We start from the raw sequence: 23,863 nt of genomic DNA, 5'->3' as shown, positions 1-23,863 counted from the left end.
CTGTTGATTGACTGACTGATTGACTGGCCGTTGATTGACCGTTTGATTGACTGGCTGCTGTGTCACGACCCATATTAAGTCACATGCGAATAAGTAGCTATAAAAAAGCGAGAACGCTGCGAAGTGCGACTGGAGGGGGACTTTCCTCCTCCAGTGATCAATAAAGTCATTATTAGGAACTACCTGCTATTTACTAGCTACGCCACAGCGACTTTCTTGCTACCTCTCCTTCCATCTTCTTCGTGCTAGCCGCATTCTTTGACATGCTGGTTGACTGGCTGCTGATTGACTGGCTGCTGATTGACTGGCTGCTGATTGACTGGCTGCTGATTGACTGGCTGTTGATTGACTACTGAAGCGCATCTGCAGAGCACCTGCAACACCGCTTCATTTTTCTGCCGCTCTTGGCCCCACTTGGGTCTGGGCTTTGAGGCCTCTGGACTTGAGGTTTACTGCTACCCCGTTTCCTGCTGTTCATTGAGACGGCCCTTCTAATAGTCAGAACCCCAGACGCCCCTGGAGGCCTCCTCATCAAAGACAAGATAATAACCGTCGGAGTCGCTGTCATCATCATTGGGGTCGAGCTTGAGAAAGTCGTCCCCAGCTCTCCCAGACAGGCGCAAAAGACGTGAGGCGTGCCAACGAAGATCTAGCATCACCATCATACGCTCTGCCAGCCTTCTGTCTTCAAACTCGACTCGGCAGACGTGTCCATCCTGCAGTCGCTGTGGTTCTCTGCCCGGCGTATACACCGTTTCGAAATAGCGGTCCTTTTCGGCGGCGAACTCAGTCGATTCTTCAACCATCATATAGCAGTCGTGCGCTGTGATATTCTTCCCAAGATCGACGTCCCCATCCAAGGCGTTCTTGAAAAGCCAGTGAAATGTAAACGTGGCAAAGTATAGAGTTTTGCCGGACTTGTCTTGCTCAGCATCAATATAGCAGGGTCTGAAACCAATAAAACCATAAGCATCCCATAATCGGTGCAAATAAGGAGTCAGGGTAATGATGTTGAAGGGACGGTCTGTCCCCCCAAGAGTGTCTAAGTTTCTTCGAATGGTCTGTCCAAACGACTCTCCTAAGAGACGCTCCGCAATGGCAAGGGCGGGAGGCAGGTAGCCAAGGCCGGCCTCGGTTGAGTTGACGGCAAATGGCACTATATGGGCGCCCTCGAAGGGCTTTGCTTTATGTGTCACGACGCAGCCTTGACGGTCACGCTTTTGAACCTGTTATATTAGTATTAGCATCATCATCATGGATTCAATAGATTTTATTGCCTTGATCGCTGGTGGAAAAAGGCTTAGAAGGCGGCTTTTTATGACTTACCTCTTCAAATTTGCGTCGCTTATGTATGGCAGGCGGTACATCAGAAGAATGCATACAGGCTGGTGCTTTTTGGTGAGATCCTTCGTGCCGTGCGGTTTCTCCTCTTTGTGCGCTGTTGATCTGATTCGTATCGTGAGGCATACGCGCTGCAGCAGCAGCAGCAGCTGAACGGGTCACGGGACGCTTTCCTTTGTCTAACGGAGCGGTAGGGGCAGGGGGCCCCGTTCCTGTGTTGGTCGACGGGTGAGGACTGGAGTCACTGCTAGACGAGGACCGCCTCAAGGATCGGAGGGTTTCGCTGCGCTTCATGAAGTCTGTGGCCTTCTTCTTCAAAGTTCCAGTCAATGAAATAACGGAGGATTTCCTCTTGAGTCTATCCTGGGTGGCCTCATTGGCATCACGAGACTTGGAGGCGCCTGCCGAGATGTCAAACGTGACTGAGGCACTTGGTGGCGCCAAGTTCACCGCCGCACTGGCATGAGGAGCTCGAAGCTTGTACGAGGCAGGGATACGGCCGAAATTAACTAATGGAAGCGTTAGTATATATCTCTTGAGTAACCTTTTTGTGGCTTGCAGATGCGAAGTACATACAAAGAGCGCGAAAGAGCTCAGCACCATTACCATACTCCCGAGCTGCTTCAGGATTTTCAGCCAAATCTGCAAGGTGGTCTTTTGAGGTCATGTAGAATAAAGCCATGTGCCATTTTGTAAAATCCCAACGATTGTCCCAGTACAGATCTTTGATCTGTTGAACAGCAGGAGTATTGTCGTGTAGGGTTTGGTAGTCAGGAATGGCGGGCGTGTCGACGTACGCGGCCCTTGAGTACAGGCCGTCAGCTCCCACGGATGAGCTACCTTCTTCCTCGGCCATGATGTCTGTAGTAGAAGGCGAAATTTGAAAAGGGGTTCTGAGAGATGTAATAAGGACGAAAAGTCACTTATACGAAGTTGGGGTTTAATGGCCGGAAGAGCCCGCCATCTCTGCTGGGTTCGGTGCGTTCTCGACGTCCCTTCAAAATCTGCGGGAAAAAATGGACAGCAGGTCTCCAAGGTGAACGGCCTCTGGTTGATAGAATAATGAAGATAAGGGAAGTTGGCAAAAGAGATCCGTAATGTCGGGATAAGAGCTGACTCTCAGGATTGGGCACGTTGGGCTTTGTCGAGATGTAAGTAAGACGGATCTTTGTCTGGGTTTGCTTGCTATTGTCGAAGTTGGTTTGAGTTTAATTTACATTGCTTTTTAAAGAAGAAAAATTTGCCGCAGCTTTGTGCGCCCGGGTCCACTACTTTTTCACTTCAGTTTCAGTTGACTTGGCCACTATTACACAACAAAATGTTAACCAACGCCTTGGCTTGTAGTCCTCTTGTCTAGATGTATCTGGCGCACGCCGTGGCCATCATCAGCCAGTAGCCACATAACGAGTGCTGTCTCTGTATTTGTCTTTAAGGTTTGGCTTTAGCCTTTAGGTTTCCCGTGGTCCACCTTGTGGATTCTAGTGTGATGGGGGGCGTCGCCTCCATGTCGGCGGGACGGACCGGGCTTCAATAATGGTTCTTCTGTAATTCATAATACAAGCACACGAGACAGCAGGTGAAAAAAAGAAGTTTAGGGGGCGTCATATGCCCTAAAAGACAATTTCATTCATAACAAGAAGGACTATTAGTTGACTCCTCCCCCACGCGACCACAGATCATGCATGCTCATCTCTATGGCCAGGGTGGACGGTTGTCCGTAACAGAAGCGGGCTGCTCGTAACATTGGCTGGATGGCCGTAATAAGAAACAAGACTGTGTTTTCCCAATCGAATCAATACAGCAAACGAGTTGCCTTGATAACATTGTCTCGAGTAGCCAGACCATTCGCTACCTCATTTAATTCAGCTCGCCTGATTTGACATAGCCGACGTCTCGGGACCCCGCTGGAAGCCTCTCCTCTGGCCTTGCGTTAGTTCGTAATAAAGAGACACTGGAAACTCCTGACATTGTGGGAAGTGCTCCTTGGGGATATTGTTCGGAACAGTGGAGACAACTTGGCCATCCTTGTTGACAAATTTGACGGTCGTGTCCCGGTCAACGTTCCACTCCTCTTCCTTCACCATATCTTTACGAACAGTACGGCCAGCTGCTTGCCGGGAAAGAAACTCGTCATAATTACCCCAGCCAAGGCACACGGGATGGTCGGGTGTAAACCGGGATGTGACCTGTCGAGCTTCGTACACCAGGGGATTCGCCATCACCACGGAGGGGGTTCCCAGACCTCCAATCAGCATCCGTATAATGTTGGATGAGACTGTAGCCGATGGCAAGATATTTCTTGGCATCTTTCAGTGGCTCGTCAGTCGTGTCGATGTCGCGAGGTCGCTCTGTGTGGTTGCGAGTGTCTTTATAACCGTTTGGTGTCATCTTCAACGCGGGAAAGGAAGTTATCTAGACTTCCCATCCTTCCGTCTCCAGAGCAGCAGCCTTTTCCAGTGGGACACATGCAATCGCCCACGTCTCATCCTCGAACGGTCTACGAGAGTTCTCGACTCGCAGCACTGCCGTCCACTGGTGGGGAACTTGGTCGAACGGCTTCGCTGGGTCGACCTTTCGGAATATATATATAAACTCGGCATTGACTTGGGCCTTCTTCTCTGCAGTCCCGCCGGGTATTGTACTCGCGTACCCATGGCCCTGCATGAGGAGTCCGTTTTTCGAAGGCAAGTGCGAGGGTACACCAATCGCCTGGTAATAGGTGTGAATATCCGGCAGGGCGGCAAAGTAGCGATGGACGCTGTCTGATGCAGAACCCTTTTGCTCCCAATTCTCGCCAAGGCCATCCGAGAGGTGGAAGGACTCGATCGCCTCGATGAGTTGGGTGACAGGCGTTGACATTCTGTTCGATGTTAGAATGTAGTCGTGATCATGAATCAACACATTCACTTGCTTGAAAAAAGGTATGTTTCTTGAAAAGATCGAGAAGAAAGGTTTTTTTGAGGATGTTTTTGTGCGATGCGTTTCGTTGCGTTTGCGTAACTGTGTGTGGCAGCAGCGCTGTGCACCAAAGCTACCTTAGGTACCTAGGTACCTAGATAGGTACCTACGCGGGAGGGGGTGGTTTTCTGACATGCCCTCTGACATATTTTACTAGGTATCTGGCATATTTTTTAGGTATGTTGTAAGCAAACCACACTTTTTAGCATATTAAGAAACTTCTAACATCCTATCTTAGAAGCCCGAACACCGTAACATGCCTTATTAATAATATTACCCACAAGAATCTGTCAGAAGGCATGTCAGAAAACACTCCCCTCCCGTGTAGGTAGGGGCCAGCGAACACTGCATTGGTGAATGCCTTGCCCAAAGATACCTAGGTAGGGTCACGCGGCGCCCGTATCCCAAGACACCTGACGCGTGAGGGAGAATCTCTGACAGGGCACAAGAAAGGAAAATGATAAATTGCAGAGGCTCCATTATAAGTGATCCAGCAATAATTAATCATAAACGTAGCTATATTGCGTGCTGGTGAGAAAAAACAGCCCGCTCTGCTTGAAATCAGATTAAGTAAATGCCTCCGGCGAGGAAGACTCATTACCCACAAACCATCAAATGTCCATATTTATTCTATTCTTTGCTTCTATTCTGGATGCTATTCCTGCTTCTCCTTTCTACTACTTTGCCTCTATCCTACTACAGCCGAGAGTTACTCCTCCGTTGCGGCAGGTGTGGCCTTTTCAGCTTCAACGCGTTTGGCAGCCTCAATTGACTCGTGTACAAACGGCTGACGCGCGGTGCCGTTGTACTTCTTGGCCAAGGCATCCAGCTGAAACGCGGGCAGATCCTATGTCTATGTTAGCTGTCGACGCTCGAATTGATGAAATGACAACGAGGCACTCACCAGAAGCCAATCAAGGCTGATGATAGAGACTGTATCCATTTCAACGTCTCTTCCTGTCATAGAGAGCTTGGTATACATAACCCAAACGGCGTTGTCATTGAGAAGGCAGCTATGAGCGGAGAGACGTGCCATTACATGCGTATTGACTGTGCGATAGCTATCGTTGTCAAGGTACGCAATTTGGTTGCAGAAAGCCCGGGCAAGGGCCTTGATGAAGTCGAAGCTTCTGATGTTTGCAGTTGAGGGGCGGATGTCGGTCTTCTTGAACTGACGTACAACAATGGCCCGTGTCTGAAGAACCTCTTCAAGAACGTTGATGTCGAGGTAATGCGTGTTGCACCAGTCCTGCAAGCTAAAGTCTTTGTTGCTTTTGCTTTTTTCCAAGGCTCTCTCGAACTGGTGAAACGCATTCAGCAGAGTAAGATGGTCGGAAGGAGCATACTGAAACATGGCTCGAGCAAGATCGGCGACTTGTTCATGTCCAGCGGGTCGAAGAAAAATTGACTTCTGCGAACTGCACACCACCGCCAGGTCAATCATGTCGATGGAGCCAGAGGATGTGGCAGCAGCTTCTTCGACGGCCCGAAACCATGCGGGGGAGAGCTGAATTGTCGAAGCCGTCATGCCAGACTTGGTGAGTTTGCCTTCATCATTGATGAGACCGCTATGCAGTATCTGTCAGCGTGGATTCTCAAACTTAGGCTTCCCCATGATTGATTAACATACTACAGATGAAGATCCTGGAGTGCACTGGCAAACATATCCGGGTACGGAATGTCAAGCCAGTCAAAGTCGACGAGCTTGGTAACGCCAATAGCAAGGAGCGTGAGCAGAACATCATCTACCGGCGAAGTCAACATGGCCGGGGCTGTCATTTCCTCCAACTGATTGAAGGTCTTCTCCGTGTACAGCCGAAAGCAAACTCCGTTGGCGGTTCGGCCTGCTCTTCCTGCACGCTGTATCGCAGAAGCGCGCGAGATTGGACGCGTCGGGAGCATATGTAGACGCAGTCGAGGATTGTAGACTGCCTGCTTCGACAGCCCAGTGTCAATGATAAAGACAACATTATTGACTGTCAAACTGGTCTCTGCCACATTGGTGGAGACAATGCACTTCCGATTGGGACCTGATGAGTTGAGAGCTTGTTCTTGGTCCTCCCAGGATAGAGACGCTATGAGGAGATGCACGTCGACGCCGGGAGTACAGTGACGAACGAGATTAGCGATTTCTGTTATATCAGACAGTCCTGTTCCAAAGACGAGAATGTCACCGGGACCCTCGTTCTTGTGGATGTAATCCACCACGTTTGCCGCAAGCATCACATAGTCATTAGTCTCTCCGTTCGGTTCGATGTGTCGGATGTCGACCTCGTACGCGCGCTGCAGAAAATTCGTTTAGCTTGCTGTGGCACAAGACAAGATTGTGTAAACTTACACCAGGAACTTGGAGGACGGGGCAGTTGTTAAAGTACTGTGTGAATTTCTCTGCATTGATCGTGGCAGACATGATGATAACCTGCCTAGTGTTAGTACTTTCTTAACAGCAATTGATCCGCGCTGTAAGTTTCATTTACCTTTAGGTCCTTGCGGCGAGTCAATGCTCTTTTGAGCAGAGCCATCAGAGTATCCGCCTGCATGGTGCGCTCATGGGCCTCGTCAACTATGACGCATGCGTACTTTGAGAAATCCGGGTCATCGATAGCCTGGTTGACCAAGACCTGCTCCGTCATGAACGACAGACGGGTGGTATTATTGCCTTTTCGAGTTATGCATGATTCGCCAGCAACTTGGAAGCCAACAGTCTCGCCAACCGCCACACCCATCTCGTGGGCCACCCTCCGGGCCAGTGTTTTAGCCGCCAACTTGCGCGGTTGGGTACAAGCAATCAAGAGATTGCTGCCATACTCATCATATACGAGTATCTGCGGCACCTGGGTTGACTTGCCCGCGCCGGTCTCACTTGACAAGATGATCACCTGATTTTGGTGATACATTTCGAGAAGGTCGGCAGCGCTCCCGTAGACGGGCAACTTGCGGCGGTCTTTGAGCAGGGACTGTGAGCATGTGTTAGTCAGTAGATATTTATGACGAGACGATAAGGTAGCTTTGGGACTTGCCTCTCTGCCTTGTGGCCATGCCTTTCCAGTGAAGGGGCTCACATCTGCGTCCTCGAGATGCTGGATATCGGCCATAGTGGCCTGGTTGCGGGCGATCTTGGCGATACTGGGGATTATGGTTGCCATGTCGGCTTAAGAAAGAGAAAAGCTCGTATGTGTGTGTGTGTGTGTGTTTGTGTATGTTTATGATTTGTTGGTGTGTTTACTGAGTGTGATGGGTAAGTCTTGTATTCTAGGCTGGTGTAGGTACTGCCAAGGGGGTACCCGGCAGGCATATAAAACAAACGCACCACACCCAGTATGTATGCCTTTTCCGTAGAAAGTCGCAAGAATTTCACCTGAAATTGTGCGTAGCCACGTGGTCATCTGAGCCCTCGCTTAATTGAATCCATTCACTAGACCTCAGCATTATCTATCAGCTCAACTCTTTTGAAGCGAGGATTCTTTACAATTGCAATCCTGCAGCGTAGTGAATACAATTACTGTTATTAGTGTCACGAATAAGGTAGACAACTATTTGGCTGTAGCGCAAGCCCTGTTTCCCAAGTGGGCAAGTCCTGGTAAGACAGTGGGAAATGGCGTCCAATCAGGTAATGCCGATCCTCTTGACGATCTGTACTTTTGAGCCCACCCAACTTGGCCCGCTAGCGTAGGTACCTTCTGTCTCCACTAGAATCTCTCCAAGATAAACGCTTGTCGTGGCCCGTGGAGATGTCAATAACAGCCTACCCGGCAGGGAAATGAGCGAAAGGTGAAGCGAGCTGATTCAATGATGCCGTCTTCGGTTCTATTTTACTAGTAATTAATTCCAAAAAAAATTGAGTTTCTAATTGCTGTAGTCTTTGCTGTCTGTGCAGCATCTCAAAAGGAGAAATACCCGCGGGTGCAACAGTGCGGCTGTCAAGATGCCCTGGAGTAGGACAACGTAGAAGAAAAGCAACACATATCCTGGAGCAAACAAACAGAGCATTCTTGTCGAACAAAATAGATCTTTTTCGGCAAAAAAGGAAGAATGAAGGCGATACTCTATACTTCTAATTGCTACAGTGATCTTTAAAACGCAAAATGCATCCATTCAGACGAACGCTCCGCGTAGCTAGGTATGGCGAATTCACGACATACATACGTCTGCCAAAAGCGGACGACTGCATGTCGAGGAGCAATTCGACGGCATAGGATACGATTGGGCTCGTAAATGATACAGAGACGTCTAATAACAAATGGCAGCGAGTCTCTGGTTATATACTTGTTGTCACGTTCGTTTCTCATTGCGACGGACGTAATAATGCATAAATAGGCCATCAGATCAAGACGATGAGCGTCAGCAGGAGCACAAGTCGGCCTGAATTACTACTTCGCCCGCTTAGAGATATCATCACATGCAGCAAAGCCTGCTGCGGTACGAGACCCTTCTGTAACTGAAGAGAAACACCCGAGTTAGCCATGCAGCTGTGGGCTCAACTCAGGCATGGTTTCTTGCCTATGTAAGGAGAAAGTGAGCTGAAGGTGAGGAGGAGGAGGAGGGACTCCAAAAGCCCTAAACAGGCGCACACAAGATCACATGTTATCCACACAAGTATATGAAGCATCTGAGGCCAAAATTTTCACCACCAACATTACAAAATCATCAATAACACCAGCTACCACCAGCAACAACAACAGCAGCAACAACAACAACTATTACTACTACAAATACCAATACCACCATCACCAAACAACAACGTAAGTTATCATTCGTATCTGTGAACCCTATTAGACTAATACTCTACGCTCTAGCGGAATGTCGTTACACTTCCCCATTGATGTTCAGTTTGAGCAGGCCACGGCCCCTTTCCGTGATAAGAATCGGCTGCTGGTGATCAAAAGCATCGGCTACAGGGTCCCATGCGCAGACTTTAAGCAAGCCTGCCGTGAGAAAATGACCTCGGATGCCCTGCAACCCCCAGCCATGCACTTCTTCTGGCAGGCTGCCGACCGCGACACCCACATCAAACTGCACCGAGGCAGGGTCGAGGTCGGTTTCGACCATCGTGAGCCGTTTCTTCGCGCTCAGACGGAGCTCCGTGGCTGGAAATTTCGCGGCCGCCAGGTTGAGGTCGAGGTTGCTTCAAGGAGACGCGTGAGTTAAGCCCCTACCCTAGTCTGCCAATCTACACAAATCATACAAACAAATGACTAACGAATTGTAAAGTGGGCGCGCAAACTGCTAGAGGGTAACCCTGCCGGCTCTACAACTCCTCCTCCTCCTCCCCCTCCTCCTTCGCCTTCTCCTGCTGGAATTCCTTCAGCGGCAGCTGCCAGGGCTGCCGCTGTCAAGACTACTGCTAGTGCTGCTGCCGCTGCCAGTGCTGAGCTTGCCGCTTGTGCTGAGGCTCTTGCTGCCGCTCAAGCCAAGTATGCTACTGCTGTGACTGCTGCTACTGTCGCCTCTGCCGCTTATACTGCTGCCGTCGATGCTGCTGCTGCTGACGCTGCTGCTGCTGACGCTGCTGCTGCTGACGCTGCCGCCACTGCTGCTCCCGCTGTTCCTCCCGTCGCCTCTACTATTGTTGAGGAGGATTATAAAATCGTTTCCAATGCCGACATTGCCGAAAACGCCACCAAGATTCCTGCACTGCAGTGTATGAATATTGATGTGACACAAGAACGTGAGTTGGAAGATTGGCCGTCTTATGACGAGGTAGAGGAGGTTGAATGGTATTAGGGAAAGATATGAGGGGATGTTATGGTGAAAGGGGGGGGGGGGGGGTGGTGATGTTGATTGGGGGCAACCCCATCTTGCTTTTTGTTACGAGCTACCGCTCTTTGTTATTCGGGGGCAACCCTACCTTATTCTCTTGTCACGAGCGACCGCTCACTGTCATTGGGGCAACCCTATCTATTCTCTTGTCGCGGGCGACCGCTCACTGTCATTGGGGCAACCCTATCTTCTTCTCTTGTCGCGGGCGACCGCTCTGTTATTTGGGGGCAACCCTATCATATTCTCTTGTCACGAGCGACCGCTCTCTGTCATTTGGGGCAACCCTTCTATATTCATTGTTACGAGCCAGTGCTCTCTGTTCTTTAGGGGCAACCCTATATTATTTTCTTGTTACGAGCCAACGCTTGCTGTTATTTTGGGGCAACCCTATCATTCATTGTGTTACGAGCAACCGCTTTTGTTACGAGCTACCGCTTTTGTTACGGGTAATCGCCCTCTCCAGGTCGGCCAGGCGGCTTCATCCGTGAAGATGGGTTCGAGTCCCATACCGATCATTTATATACATTGATCTGCCTTGCAGTAAACGCACTACAAGAGTTCGTTGGGGGCACTGGTTCGTGGCCCGGCCGGACGCGGGAAAACGCTGCCAGCTTTCGCGCGGCTCATGGTCAAGGGGCGTCGCGATCCTGCTGGGTCCAGGGACGAAGTCCACAGACGAAGCCATAGGGCGAATGCATGGCGACATTTGGGGACCTGGTGGGACATAGCTGGGAGGTTACGCAGGAAGTTAGGACGAAGCTGCTGTTTGGTGGGCAGGCTCGCTGTCACTTGGAGTGTAGAACAACAGTACTTTGTTTCATTATCCAAGGTGACGGGCTTTTCTCTCTTCGGGTAGAATCGGCAATCAAGGAGTTATACATAACATGACATATTTTACCAGATTCTAAGTAAAGACGCAGGGAATAAAGCACGCCGTCTTTTGTGTATCGTGACATGACAATCAGCTTCCTCATTAGGTGGGCTCTTCCCTTTTCCCGTGAACCAACCAATCCGCCTACTCCCGTGGTCGTACCCGTCATTGTAGCCGTGCCCGTTCAAACCCAGGGCGTTTATCCAAGAACAAAAAGAATAACTCGTACTCGCATCATCGCGTAGACAGCGGCTCGAGGGTATCTCGCGCATATAATCCCGATTAGGTAGAAAAAAAAAAGTAAATCAGACAGCCCAGGCGGACATAAAAGAAGCAACTCCTTGGCGATCCAACAGACCATGTACAATCATTAGTGTCCTAGGTACAGGCGCGCAAGCTGCAATCGAGACAGGGGCGGCCAGGCGCTCTACCGTACTCAAGCGACGCGCGCGTCGAGTGCGAAGTAGCCTCGGCCATTCCCATGTCCCCAAAAGCAGTCGTCTCTTCGTCCATTGACCGCCGCTTACACGCGCGCTCCGCCGCGCGAGCCGAGGCCCTCGATGACGGCGAGGCCCGTCGTGATGGCCCAGAGGAAGAAGCCAAAGGCGGTGGCAGCCTGAGCGACCTGGCAGTCGTGTACGCCGTGGCAGTTAACGGGGATCTTGGCGGCGATGGCGATGGAGCCAGCAAACCAAAAGATGGCTGTAAGGGCGAGAAGGGCCAGGCCGACGATGGCGTGGTAGAGGCCAGAGAAGACGCGCTTGACGAGGCCGGTGTAGAGGACGACGACGAAAGTCCAGATAGAGTTGAAAAGCATGAAGTTGAAGCGGGACTCGTTGCCGTTGGATCGGTCAACCACTGCGATTGCGCGCGCGCGCGCGTTAGTTTGAGTCCTTTGATGGTGACGCTGCTGTCGCGAATGCGAGTCGCAGGAATATTGCGACGTTTGCAGCTCTTGCTGCGCGCATGGAAGACGGTTACGTACAGTAGGCAGTCAGGCCCAGCTCAATGATGAGAAACACCACGAGAACGGCGTGGACAATGGTGGAGATGCCTTCCATTGCGACGGTGTTTGTTGTTGCGCGCGTGCGTCTAGGTGTGGGTGTCTTTGCCAGGTGAAGCCGTCTCTAGGAGGACGGTTCGGATTTTCGAGCGAGCGAGCGTTTTATGCGGATGTAAGAGAGACAGTGAATAAAGATGCAGCTGTACGAATGTAGGACAACAGGAGGTATGTAGGTAGGAGGGGGGAGACGGAGAAGCTAGATGACCGACTGGAATGGCAGAGACGGTGCGCAAGCTGACGCAAGGATGGAAGCAGGTTTTTTTTTAATATAATTACAGCATCTAGTTAGCGCCCAGAGCTTGCTCAGTTTCCGGCTCCGGCGCCCTAAAACAGGTACCACCGCCCCCTAGAAAGGAGTTAGCCAGAGTTTCCAAGTGGGGAGCTACAGTGGGATGTTTCCAGGCTGGCGCTAGCTGTACTGGTAAAGCTGCGCCCGATGCGTGCCATAAGTGGATTGCTCATGGCCTTGGAACGTAAAGAAAAAAGACAGCTTTGCATTTTTTTCAACAATGCTGATATTATTGAAATCAATACATAATGATCTGTAGACGCCTAACTTTGGCGTTCCGCAGTTCCGTTGTGCTGGTACGACTCGCCATGTTCCCCGTCTTCAGCTCAGTCGGCGAACCGAGCTGTGCCTAATGCTTAAACCGGCGCAATGATTGACGTCACTCTTTTCTTGGCCCTACTTTTTTTCCTCCTCTCTCGCCAACCTGTGGGGTCTCCTGCAACGAGTTCTTGAGTCTCCTTCTGGTCTATTTATTACCATCCGCTCTCTTCATCATCGTGATCATCAACGCCTGCTGCGATATTTACATAATCTAGATACTTTGATCCGTCTCGTCGGCCGTCTTTCAATTCAATTTGCCATTGTCCACCTGGCCCAGCATAGCGTCGCAGCGACCCAATCCCCCTCTTTATTGACGGCGCTCTCTGGTCCAGTCCCTCTACACCCACACAGCAAAGTTTTCCTGCTTCTTGCCGCAAAGGGCGAGCTTAATGCCGGTTCCGCTCACACTCACCACACTAGTCTGGCCCAAATCGTCAGCCCGGCTTACCAGTCGTTCCTCTACAGCTGGGAAAATCCCCCAAGCCACAGCGCCGCCGCTCGATTCCTACCCGATTCGCCCGTATAGTTACCGAGTACGATTGATGGCACACACCACCAAGCAGCTAGGGTCTTGATCGGCTCAACGAATCCTCATGCAGCAGGTGCACAATTGCATGTATCAACGGCCGTTAGCTTCTTAGTTCGCAGCTCTGCTGGCGCCTAATTACGTACTGGTACAACGGTCAATTCGATGCAGTCGCACTGGCACGTTGCACCACCAACGGATGAATAGCAGCCTGTCGAGCTTCTGTCGAACCTGGAGCGCTGGCTGTGGCTGACAATTAAATTACTCAATGGTGAGGTCATGCCAGCAGCTACAGGTGGCTTAGCGTTTACCTTCCGAATGGAACTCTCGGAGCCACGGCCTTTCCGGGGCATGCGGAACAAGCCATTGAATGATTTATCTATTACTTAATCGGCTGCATATTCCACTCGCCCTCTCGCCTTCGAATTAGATTCGCAGCCGCATCTGAGCGTGCGGCAATGCCCGCAAAGTTAAGCAAGAGTGCACACGTTGCCAAGCATACAGCTCTGCAAGTGCTCACGCCACATGTCCCCAACCATGACAATACGCCATTCAAAGGAACAAATTTGGCATTGGTGTTTGTTTTACCGTTAAATTCACAGCAGAGAGCCGAGAGCGTACGCATAACTGCGACAAGTCATGCATGTGTGTGCTTGCATTTGCGACTCTGCTTTTTCATCTAGCACCTGGCGCCACGCCGTTTCGGCAGCTTCCACTGTGGCGTGAGCTCTCCCTGTACGAACACGAGCTGGGCGCCGCCTGCTCAGACGGGGTTTCAGATGCGCCAACCGGCGAACTCGCCGATGACACATGGGCACACACCACACCGAGACATTCATGACGCAACCCGAAACACGCTGCGTGCCAAGGGAGGCGGCATAGCCAGTAAAGAATTTTCAGCCCTTGCTGCACATCAGTTGATGAACCTTGGAGCAATCATCGGTCGTTCCCACGCCCATTGATACCCATGCATCTATTAATGCCTCCTTAATCGCCTGCCCGGCGGCGAAACGCTCCGCTACCGCGTCCAAGATGCGCAGCACCCGCGCGCGCTGTGCGGCTGGCGCCCGGGTTGAGCGTGCCCCCGCGATGCGCAACGGAAAGAGAAAAAGCAACGGCGACAGACTGCTCCGGTCTAGCGCGTGCTCGACGAGCAACAAGATGGTCTCGACGTGCCCCCGCACCGTCACCGCGTCGAGCGTCGGCACCGCCAACACGAAACGTCGCCAGTGGTACATCTCATAGTCGAAAGTGCCCGACAGGTAGATGCTGATGGCGGACCAGAAGAGTCTGGTCAGCAGGCCACATTCGTCTTCATGCGCCCGCCCGTCGACAATGCCACCGTCCTCGGTCGACTCCAGATAGGCTTTGTGCCACGCGGTCAGCGCGGCTCGCAGCGCCATGCCCGTGCCAGCAATTTCGCGCGCTTTCTCGGGTACGCCTGTGCTAGGATTGGCATCTTCAGCGAGGCAGAACAGGTTTGCTCTACTCTTCGTGTCAGTGACGCTTCATGTCAGCAACATTTTTCGCTTGGGCTCGCCTGCGCACCTGTATCGTAGGTCGGAACATAGCAGCATCAGGTCCACCAGCGCGTCCAGCGGTCGCCAGTCGTCCGAGAAGCGGTCGTCGGACCACAACCTCTGCGAGGCCGCGGTCCATTCAGGCCGCGTCAGGAGTGACCGGTCGTTGAACACAATCGTTCGACACACCTCAAACATCCTGGCCTGCTGAAACATTCGCGCCCCAGCCGGCGCGGCGCAGATGGACGGGCCCGACGCAGCCAGACCCTTGCTGGTGCCGTGCACCATGTGCTGCAGCCACCCCGTTCCGCTCGTGTCCGACATGAGCTGCTCCCGGGTTAGTCTGTAATCTGGACGGGGCATCGCCGGGACGTACTTCGAACATGCCGAGAAAAAGCGTCGTCCATAAGAGCGCTGTGCGATTCGTAACAGACAGTCCTTGCTTCTGTCTGTCGAGACTTTTGCGCAGCCCTGTGACAGCTTGGGCATACAGCGCGTAACTCATGCAAGTGTCGCTTCGGAGGCGCGTGCTGCACGACGGCGCGAGCTTGGATGCTTGAATCGCGCCAAGAGCGCGTATCGAGTTGAGAAAATACGGCACTGTCTGCAATTCGCTCATCTGCTTCACATCATCTGTAAATGAGTGTTTCTTGCCGCTAAAACTATTCCGCCGCGCAAACACGTCAAAATAGTAAAAGTATCGCTCGTCGTCGAGGGCGGGGCTGGCCCGGGGCGCCGCGGCCGACCTCCGTCGGGCTGTGGCTAACGACACGACCGCTCTGCTGCTCTCAACTATGATTATAGGAACATCAGTGCTTGCGGCCGTCGCGTAGATGCACGGCGTATTCTTGCGGCTGCAGTTGGCGCAAGGGTTCGTACCCGAGCACTGCGACTCTTGTTAGCCTGATAGGATCTTGAGAGCGTTCGCGACAATATTGCCCGAATAGGAAAATCGCCTGGTACAGAATGAAGCAGTGATATATGACGCACTTTGAGATGGCTCGCTGCACAACGCTGACAGCGCGATCGCTTGAGTCGACGGTCAAATGGTCCTAGCATCGAGGGTTGGTGATGGCGCATCACTAGTTACCCAGCACCTTGGCTCGAAGGACAAACGAAGCTGCCACGCGACGCTCTCTGCTTGTTTAAAAAGCTAAAAGTCCTCGCATAGCAAACTACAAGATGAGCGTAGACGCGCAGCCGCACAACCTGCACGCAGGTATAGCCCTGTGGTGGTGAGATGCAATCCGAGCGATGTGCATGGGACGCGCGTTGCTAAAGGAGTTGCTAATTATCTCCCAATGAAGGGATGTCTGCATGAAGAGGACCAGATATGTGAGGTTCGGGCTGCAGCCATCAGGCCCGGGCTGAAAGCGCGGCTGTGCTGATTCTACAGGTCCAGCCCCGGTGCGGCTGACGATGCGAGGCAGCGTTTGGTCCGCAACTTGAGAGCGCCCCCCACCGACGCTGGAGATGCAGCGCCGCTTTGATGTGCTGTTGCCTGAAGTGCTGCTTGCTAGGCATCCATTTGCGTGGATGCATTCATCGAGGTGGTGTGAAAAATAGAAAGATGGCACCAAAAGCGAACGGTCATAAGGGTGAGTCTTCGTGGTCCTGCCCTGGCCGGCAAAGATGCTTGTCTAGTCTGCCATGATCATCAGCACAACGGCCGGGCTACAGGAAGCGGCGGCGTGCCAAGCGGCCCGATCCAGCCTAGATGTTCACTTGGTTCTTGGCACTCGTGGGCGAGCCGAAAAAGGAAGTCATCTTGCGATGCGGAGCTTTGAATCAGCCTACCCGAACGGGGGGCCGTCAAGTATGCAATGTTGCGTGAATGCGAGACGCGCAGTCAAGGTGACTCCTCTTCGTCCATCTTACCTTGATTATTGTTCCACAATGTGGACAGTGTTTACGTAGCTTTGCATGGAAGGGCATCCATCGCCTTCGGATGCCTGGCCTCGGAAATGATCGAGCGCCGACAACGCTCCTTGAGCGAAATATTTTATAAAAGCCATCGCAAGACTCCCCAACTTCAAAGCCTAAGCAGCATCTTTTATCAGATCACCAGCCATTTTCTGAAAGATTCTAGCCATCAATATGCGACCATTCTTCACCCTTTCCGCCCTGGCCGCTGCTGCGGCGGCCGCCATCCTCGTCCCCGGCCCTAGCGGCCCCTACGGCGTAGCTTACCGCACCCTCCTCCTCACCGACCACGCCCGGCAGGACCCTTACGCCAGCACGCCGCAGAGCCGGCGCGTGCCCGTGTCCGCGTACCTGCCCGTGTCCGCGCCGTGCCCCAACAAGCAGACGCTGCCGTACATGACGCCCGCCGTCGCGGCGCACTACGGCCAGACGGCGGCCGAGATTGGCCTCCCCAACGACTCGTTTGCAAAGTTGACCATGGAGTACTGCAGCCTGGAAAAGCCATGTGGCGACGACAAGAAGAGGACGACGAGGAAGAGTTTCCCGCTGGTCTTGTACGACACGGGGCTCGGCATCGCGCGCAGCTTGTACGGCGTAAAGGCGCGGGATTTGGCGAGTCAGGGCTACATTGTCGTGACGGTCGATCATCCGTACGATGCGGACATTATCGAATTTCCGGATGGGTCTGTTGTCAAGTCTATCGAGTTTAACGCCACCGAGCCTGAAATCATCAAATTTCTCGAGGTACACCCCCCCTTTCCAGCAGCACAACAATTGTGCAGCGGCCGTACTGACAACGTGCTCTAGGTTCGCGCCCAAGACCTCTCTTTTGTGCTCTCGCAGCTACACTCCAACCACACCGCGCGCCGCCATATCCTCGCGCAGTACCCCTCCACCATTGACTTTTCGCGCACCGCCGCCGTCGGGCACTCCCTCGGCGGTGTCGCCTCCATCCTCCTCGCGGACCGCTCCTCCTCCTACTCCCCCTCCTCTCGCCGCCCCGTCGTCCGCGGCGCCGTCAACATGGACGGCGGTGTGCGCGGGCCCCTCCTGACCGCGGGCACCTCGGCGCCCACAATGCAATTTGGCACTGCCGGGCACGCGCGTACCGACCCCTCGTGGGACGTCTTTTGGCCGCGCCTACGCGGGCCCGCGGCCGAGATAGCACTTGCCAACAGCACTCACGGCACGTTTAACGATGGTGCCACGCTGGGGGCCCTGTTTGCGGACGGGCAGCCGGAAGAGGTGCGCAAGAAGCTGCGGGAGGCCTTTGGCACGATTGACCCGAGCGAGGCAGAGCGGGCAATCACGGGAGCGCTAGTAGCCGGGTTCGAGTTTGCGTTTGAGGGGCGCACTGAGGGGGTTGACAAGATTCATGAGCGCTTTTCGAGTTTGGAAGTCACGAGGAGCCATCTATAAGATATGGCTGATTTGCTAGTCGGACGAATATGTTAGAGTAGCCAAGTGTGGAAAGTTTGTACCTCGAAAGTGTAATGTTGGAGATCTCGAGCATCTGTCCAACCGCGGCACAAGCCTTCATCTTAGTCTCATTGGCTCTCTTTCTGGGTGAAACTGATGCAATAGTCAGAGTTTTCTAGGTTTGACCAAAAGAACCCCGTTGCAAATCAGGCTGCGCGGAGTGTTAGTGAGCAAAAGGCAACCGGCAGCCCACTCCGCCGCCCTGCCAAAAGCTGAACGCGCAAGATATAACCTACCTTGTTGCTGCATGCCTATTCAAGCGACTGACATGATCAAACCGCATTAGTCAGTTACATTAAAGACGTGGAGCACATCACCAATAGCATGCAGGATGAATAAATGTGTATAGATGTACAAGCTTCATCAAGTGATAATCGCATCGCGATTTCAAATCTCTTCCCAATCCCATAAGTTTCAGTCGTCAAAGGAACATCAGGTTCATGTATATGTACAGAGAATGTCAATCGAGCCGCGACATGGCGACTAGACCTCGATGCCGAAGCAGTTGGCGTAGTAGGTAGCAGTGGCGCTCCAGTCGGAAAAGACGGCAAAGACACCGACCTGCTGCCATAGAACATCGAGCACAGTGAAAATGTCACCATCAGTTTTAAGAAGATCCTTGACGCTGTCGTAGTAGTAGTCGCCATTGGCCTTGATTTGGGCCACGGGCGGCGAGCGTTCCAGCGACCAGGTGATAATTTTGAGGCCAAGTGTGTTGGCCTTGGCAGCGTATTCGGTGGCCAAGATTTTGCCGCCTTCGGAGTGGACGAGGTAGCCAATGGGGGGTGCGACAATCTGGATGCCGTCCTCAGCGTAGGTGGTGAGATTAGCCGTGGCCATCTCGAGGGTGGCGGGCTTGTCACCGCTGGAGTCGAGGAGCACGGCCTGCTTGCCAAATTCGGGCTCATTCTTGATCAGGTACAGGAGATCCGAGTAGAGGAAGCTCTGCACGTACACGTCCTTAGGCGGGATGCCATTGGACTTGAACGCGTCAATAATTTGCTGCACATGAATCTCCTGCGTGTAGTTGCCCTGGAAGGGCATAGGCACCATGGGGGTCTTGATTTCGGGGGTAAATTTGAGGCCCAGGGAGCGGACGAGCGTAATGTGCTCCTGCAGCGTCATGACCTTGGCGCAGGTCGCGTACAAGTCGGAGCGCCAGGCCGGGGTACCGTGCAGGTAGTCCTCGGGGGTGGTGGCTGTGGCGTTGAAGCCGTCCATTTTAGCGCACAGCGTCTTGTACTCCTCCACAGTGAGGTCGCTGGTGCAGCACTCGGCCTTGGCCGGCTGGCCGTTGGCGGCCGGCTGGAACGGCGTCTTGCACTTGGCGTTTAGCTCCGGGATAGTAACAATGTTGGTCGTGGTGTGTAAATCGCACTGGCTGTGGCGGCAGACTAGTCCGCGGTCCTTGGTGAAGCTCACGTCGCACTCCTGGATACCGGCGCCCATGCGCGAGCCGGCCATAATAGATTCGCGCGACTCCTCCGGGATCAGGAGAGTGCCGCCGCCGCGATGGCCAATAGACCAGGTGCTGGGCTTCATGTCCATCTCGGTGCACGACGCGAGCTTGGCCTTCAGGGGTCCGGGAGTGAGGCTCTCGATAAGGTAGTAAGGACGCGGGCCGAGCTCAATCTTCTTGATGGGCTTAACGACCCAAGGCGAGCAAGGCACGGCTGAGACCTGGCCAATGGCCACGAGACCAGCGAGGAGGGACTTGATGACGTGCATGGCGAGGGGTCTTTTGCTGAACTAATACGACCGGTTTCTAACCGTAGACTACGCGCGGAACAGAGAGCGACCTCCTCACACTACTTATAAGTTCCTTGGTCCCTTTCGGCTCGTCGCGACTCAACGACTAGTGCGGGCACGTTGTTTATTCAGTGGCGCGCAAGCAAGGATGCACCCGTTAACCAGCCCAGAGAGGTGGCTTGGCGACTGGGGTCTTGCATACATGATTTGAGCAAACAAATCGTCGTCCTTGAACGCAAGCGACTAAGGCTATGTCGGGTTACTTTCGGGCAGAGCGAACCGATTCTGTGGAGTATTCAGTTCCAGAAACCTTTCGAGTGGATGTGTAGAATAGCGGTAACGTATAAATAGTGTTGGATCCTCGACGCGACTGACTCGGTTCACCCCGTTCCATTATGTCCGACTAGTACATCGTTGCGATGCCAAGTTAAGTTCGGTTGGCAAAGTCCGACGCCAGCGGGGCCCCGTAACTTGGCTGCTTTGCCAACTGACCTCCCGCCGGAATCCTTTGAACGGTCTTGCAGAGTTGGCCGTGCCGCAATGCATGCACGGCGCGGTCATAAATAAGCCGATAAGCCAACCTCGTGTGGTATTGGACTTCAGCCACTGCTATCAGATGCCCTTATGTGAGGCACGCTTCTCTTGGCATGTGAGCATTGTATCAAGGTGTGACCCGCTTGTGGCTTGAGGACATCGACCATGTGCATGAGAGGCGGGACAATGGCTTGGGCGTGGCGGAGACGTGCCTGCATTGGGGTACATGATTTGTCGGCAGCCAGATAAAGTTGACTTTCAGCGACAATGCGCAATTTCTTATCTCAGCACCATACCGTTTTGATAACTGAGATGTAAGTTAACAGACAGCTTTATTTGCCGAGCAATTTTCAGTGATGTGCGAAGTATCTTCCCTGGATTTTCACGTGGTGCGCCATGAAGCTCCTCTCTTAATAAATGCAGGCTGCAAATGCATCAACAGCATCGCATGATGGCTGGCAGCCACGGCTTTTTCAATAAAAAGATTGCCCTGCCATCCAGTACCTGCCTCTGCTTATTTCACAGCTCATCTTTTCCTTCTTCGTGAGAATTATGCAAGGCACGGATACCTCGAACGGTCGCGGCAAGTCTTGAAAAGGCGGGTGCATCCTCCCCGAGGCCCCAGGCGAAAACTCCACCAAGCCCCATTGATCCCACCAATTCGTCCATCTTCCGCTCAATGACTGCCGGGGTGTCAAATGTCCACCAGCAATGCTGCATGCTGATCCCAATATCCGTAGCTACCGTCCTCGAAGTACTGGCCATAATCCGAGGCCTTCGAGAATGATTCGCTCAGCTCGTCAGGTACCGTGTCGTGCCAGCTGAAGGCGCCTATCTTGCCCAGGTCGTCGCCAGTCTCCGGATTTTCGAGTAGTTGCGTTGGGCATCCCAGAACATCATCTGTCCTACAGTCTTTCGTCATGACCCATTTCACATAATAGCCCAGTCCTAAATTAACCATGTGCCTTGGGACACCCCGGTCGATATATCGTTGCACGGATGCCCTCGAGTCAGATATGCCGCTGTGATGTCGCACCACCGCATCTCGACGATTGATAAGATCATACGTCATAATGTTGATAAAATCGATCACGTCCACAATTTTTGGCACCGTGTCGCTCGTGAATGCCATTAAATCGCGCTCCAGTCCTGGAACGGCAATCGAAAGGATTTTGTCACTGCCCAATGTCTCGCGAAGGGCCTGCAGAAGCAGATGATATGCGTCGATTTCCCACTCGCGCTGATCATTGGGGATGATCTTATAATCATCACGATTGCCGCTGTAACTTGTTAGATCAGGCCAAAGCAGGCTTCATTCTCTTACCCAGGATATTCCCAATCTACGTCGATGCCGTCCGCCCCAGTCGTCTCTACCATTCGCTTCACGTTCTTGGCCCAGCGACTTCGACTGGCAGCATCTTGCGCGGCTTCTTCGAAACCCGCTGAGTTGCCCCAGCCTCCTATGGCAACCAACACTTTTGTGCTAGACGGAAAGCTCAGGCGAACCTCATGCACAGTGGTGAAAAGCGGATAGCTGACCAGGGGCGGCTCAACATTGAACGTCTCGGAGCGCATAAACGCGAGAATGACATGAGTGATTCCTTCTTTCAGTGCCCTATCTCCGGGTACAATATCATGCTGCCTATGCCTGTCAGCATAGTACTTTACTTCCGATTGCTCGTGAACTCACCCTGTCAGATACATGATGCACCGTGGTGAGTCGGGTGCAATAGCAGCCACAGCCACAGCCCATAAGCACATGAGCACCCACTGGGCTATGCACATACAAAACATCACGAAGGATTCTCGCTGACTTTTCTTAAGTCGATGACACCAAACACAAACTTTCCGGATATGTCAAGTCCAAGTGTGAAGGCAGGCCACTCGTTTGCTTGCAGCTGGCAGCACAGTAGTGTCTGATGGACACTGTGCGCGCACTGTATAGTGGCCCGCAGGCAGGGGCGCTCCGCGCTGAGAAAAAAAAGTTGGCAAGCTCCATCGTGAACAGCTCAAACTGCAGCTTTGTTATGCGCAACAAATTCTCCAATCGCCTTGAAATTACTGTTACGCTTCTCAAATCCTAGAGAAGGCTTGCTGCCTCGGGTAGATCCTCTGACGTCAATTTTACCATGTTTGAGAACCTCTGCACGCTGCCGCTTCAAGCGGAGGTGTTTGCGACAGCACTGCACCCTTCGGAGCCGTTGCTTACAGTCGGCCTCTCCAATGGCCACGTGCAGACATTCCGCTTGCCACCTAGCTCTTCTTCTGATGAGAGCGTCGACGGAGACACCAGCGTGCTGAGCGATGGGAAAGGATATCTGGAGACGACGTGGGAAACTAGGCGGCACAAAGGGAGCTGCCGCTGTTTGGCATACTCCCACGATGGCAGCGGTATGTACACGACTTGCCGAGAACTATGCGATATATGACTGACTGGAGGATGTAGCCATGTACTCGGCAGGTACGGACGCGATTGTCAAGTATTTCGACCCCGAAAACGGCAAAGTCATTTCCAAAATGGCAATTCCGACCACAAGCACACAGCCCGATGCGCCGACACTATTACACGTATTAAACCCCCAAAGCTTGCTGTTGGGAACCGACTCTGGCGCTCTACACATTGTAGATCTTCGAGACGGTCGTCCTGGCAAGAAGCCAGCACAGACTCACTTCCCCCACGCCGACTACGTGTCGTCCATCACACCTCTGCCACCGACAGAGGAGAGCACGAGCGGGTTCTCCAAACAGTGGGTCAGCACGGGAGGCACCACGTTGGCTGTGACCGATGTACGTCGCGGCGTCCTCGTTCGGAGTGAGGACCAAGAGGATGAGCTCTTGGACGCCTGCTTTGTGCACGGTCTGGGGCCGAAGAAGATGAGAGGCAACGGAATGGTGGCGATTGGCTCAGGCTCGGGCATCCTGACACTGTGGGATAAAGGTGCCTGGGACGACCAGCAAGAACGCATCATTGTTGATGGGGGCAAGGGCGGAGGCGAGAGCATCGACTGCGTTGTGGCTGTTCCCAAGGACCTCGGCCTCGGACAAAAGGTTGTCTGCGGTGTCGGTGATGGTAGCCTGCGCGTGGTGGATCTCCTGAGCCGCGAGGTTGACCGTTCGTTGAATCTGAGGCACGATGATTTTGACGCCGTGGTCTCGCTATCCTTTGATTGCCAAAACCGACTTATTAGTGCTGGTGGCCGCACCGTCAAAGTCTGGGAGGAGTTATCCGAGCTGCAGGCTAGCCAGAACCAAGACGAAGAAGAAGAAGAAGTAGATGAAGAGAATGATGATGATGAGGTGGAGAACAAGGCCCGAAACTCGAAACGGCCGGCTGAAAGCGATAGCGATGAGGACGACGACGACGACGACGATAGCGACGACGATGGCGTCGAGGAGATGAAGCAACGCGCAAAGCGACGCAAGGAGATGAAGAAGAGCAAGCTTGGACCCATGGGCGCGCATGGCATCATGGGCTTCAGCGAATTGGACTAGAAAATGGGATCACATTTTGTCCCGTTTGCATATTTTT

At 52.9% G+C, this 23,863-nt stretch overlaps 9 protein-coding genes across 9 annotated transcripts; 3 read left to right on the top strand and 6 right to left on the bottom strand.

Annotated features, from left to right (window-relative positions):
- Positions 1 to 491: 491 nt before the first annotated feature.
- Positions 492 to 2,197, bottom strand: BBA_07949 (uncharacterized protein; the record flags this gene model as incomplete). The annotated part of the gene is made up of 3 exons (XM_008603046.1): positions 492 to 1,226; positions 1,327 to 1,850; positions 1,918 to 2,197. The coding sequence occupies 3 exons, from the start codon at positions 2,195 to 2,197 to the stop codon at positions 492 to 494; spliced, it is 1,539 nt and encodes a 512-aa protein (XP_008601268.1).
- Positions 2,198 to 3,753: 1,556 nt separating this feature from the next.
- On the bottom strand, positions 3,754 to 7,445 carry BBA_07948 (pre-mRNA splicing factor ATP-dependent RNA helicase PRP43; the record flags this gene model as incomplete). The annotated part of the gene is made up of 7 exons (XM_008603045.1): positions 3,754 to 4,201; positions 5,013 to 5,146; positions 5,204 to 5,867; positions 5,930 to 6,582; positions 6,638 to 6,718; positions 6,777 to 7,256; positions 7,362 to 7,445. The coding sequence occupies 7 exons, from the start codon at positions 7,443 to 7,445 to the stop codon at positions 3,754 to 3,756; spliced, it is 2,544 nt and encodes an 847-aa protein (XP_008601267.1).
- Positions 7,446 to 8,762: 1,317 nt separating this feature from the next.
- Positions 8,763 to 10,023, top strand: BBA_07947 (uncharacterized protein; the record flags this gene model as incomplete). Its single annotated transcript, XM_008603044.1, has 4 exons — positions 8,763 to 8,803; positions 8,960 to 9,041; positions 9,076 to 9,438; positions 9,511 to 10,023. 4 exons carry the CDS (start codon positions 8,763 to 8,765, stop codon positions 10,021 to 10,023), a joined length of 999 nt encoding a protein of 332 aa, XP_008601266.1.
- Positions 10,024 to 11,453: 1,430 nt separating this feature from the next.
- Positions 11,454 to 11,991, bottom strand: BBA_07946 (uncharacterized protein; the record flags this gene model as incomplete). The annotated part of the gene is made up of 2 exons (XM_008603043.1): positions 11,454 to 11,788; positions 11,916 to 11,991. The coding sequence occupies 2 exons, from the start codon at positions 11,989 to 11,991 to the stop codon at positions 11,454 to 11,456; spliced, it is 411 nt and encodes a 136-aa protein (XP_008601265.1).
- A 2,034-nt stretch (positions 11,992 to 14,025) lies between these two features.
- On the bottom strand, positions 14,026 to 15,708 carry BBA_07945 (uncharacterized protein; the record flags this gene model as incomplete). The annotated part of the gene is made up of 4 exons (XM_008603042.1): positions 14,026 to 14,614; positions 14,678 to 14,976; positions 15,026 to 15,535; positions 15,640 to 15,708. 4 exons carry the CDS (start codon positions 15,706 to 15,708, stop codon positions 14,026 to 14,028), a joined length of 1,467 nt encoding a protein of 488 aa, XP_008601264.1.
- A 1,038-nt stretch (positions 15,709 to 16,746) lies between these two features.
- BBA_07944 (PAF acetylhydrolase) lies at positions 16,747 to 17,991 on the top strand (the record flags this gene model as incomplete). Its single annotated transcript, XM_008603041.1, has 2 exons — positions 16,747 to 17,316; positions 17,380 to 17,991. 2 exons carry the CDS (start codon positions 16,747 to 16,749, stop codon positions 17,989 to 17,991), a joined length of 1,182 nt encoding a protein of 393 aa, XP_008601263.1.
- Positions 17,992 to 18,534: 543 nt separating this feature from the next.
- On the bottom strand, positions 18,535 to 19,779 carry BBA_07943 (glycerophosphoryl diester phosphodiesterase; the record flags this gene model as incomplete). The annotated part of the gene is made up of 1 exon (XM_008603040.1): positions 18,535 to 19,779. One exon carries the CDS (start codon positions 19,777 to 19,779, stop codon positions 18,535 to 18,537), a length of 1,245 nt encoding a protein of 414 aa, XP_008601262.1.
- Positions 19,780 to 21,028: 1,249 nt separating this feature from the next.
- Positions 21,029 to 22,038, bottom strand: BBA_07942 (chitinase 18-4; the record flags this gene model as incomplete). Its single annotated transcript, XM_008603039.1, has 3 exons — positions 21,029 to 21,614; positions 21,659 to 21,976; positions 22,025 to 22,038. The coding sequence occupies 3 exons, from the start codon at positions 22,036 to 22,038 to the stop codon at positions 21,029 to 21,031; spliced, it is 918 nt and encodes a 305-aa protein (XP_008601261.1).
- A 425-nt stretch (positions 22,039 to 22,463) lies between these two features.
- BBA_07941 (WD repeat domain-containing protein jip5) lies at positions 22,464 to 23,826 on the top strand (the record flags this gene model as incomplete). Its single annotated transcript, XM_008603038.1, has 2 exons — positions 22,464 to 22,725; positions 22,781 to 23,826. The coding sequence occupies 2 exons, from the start codon at positions 22,464 to 22,466 to the stop codon at positions 23,824 to 23,826; spliced, it is 1,308 nt and encodes a 435-aa protein (XP_008601260.1).
- Between the last annotated feature and the right edge of the window lie 37 nt (positions 23,827 to 23,863).

This window comes from Beauveria bassiana, assembly GCF_000280675.1.
Source record: "Beauveria bassiana ARSEF 2860 unplaced genomic scaffold BBA_S00029, whole genome shotgun sequence".
NCBI classification, from domain to species: domain Eukaryota; kingdom Fungi; phylum Ascomycota; class Sordariomycetes; order Hypocreales; family Cordycipitaceae; genus Beauveria; species Beauveria bassiana.
This window is presented reverse-complemented; position numbering and strand designations above follow the sequence as displayed.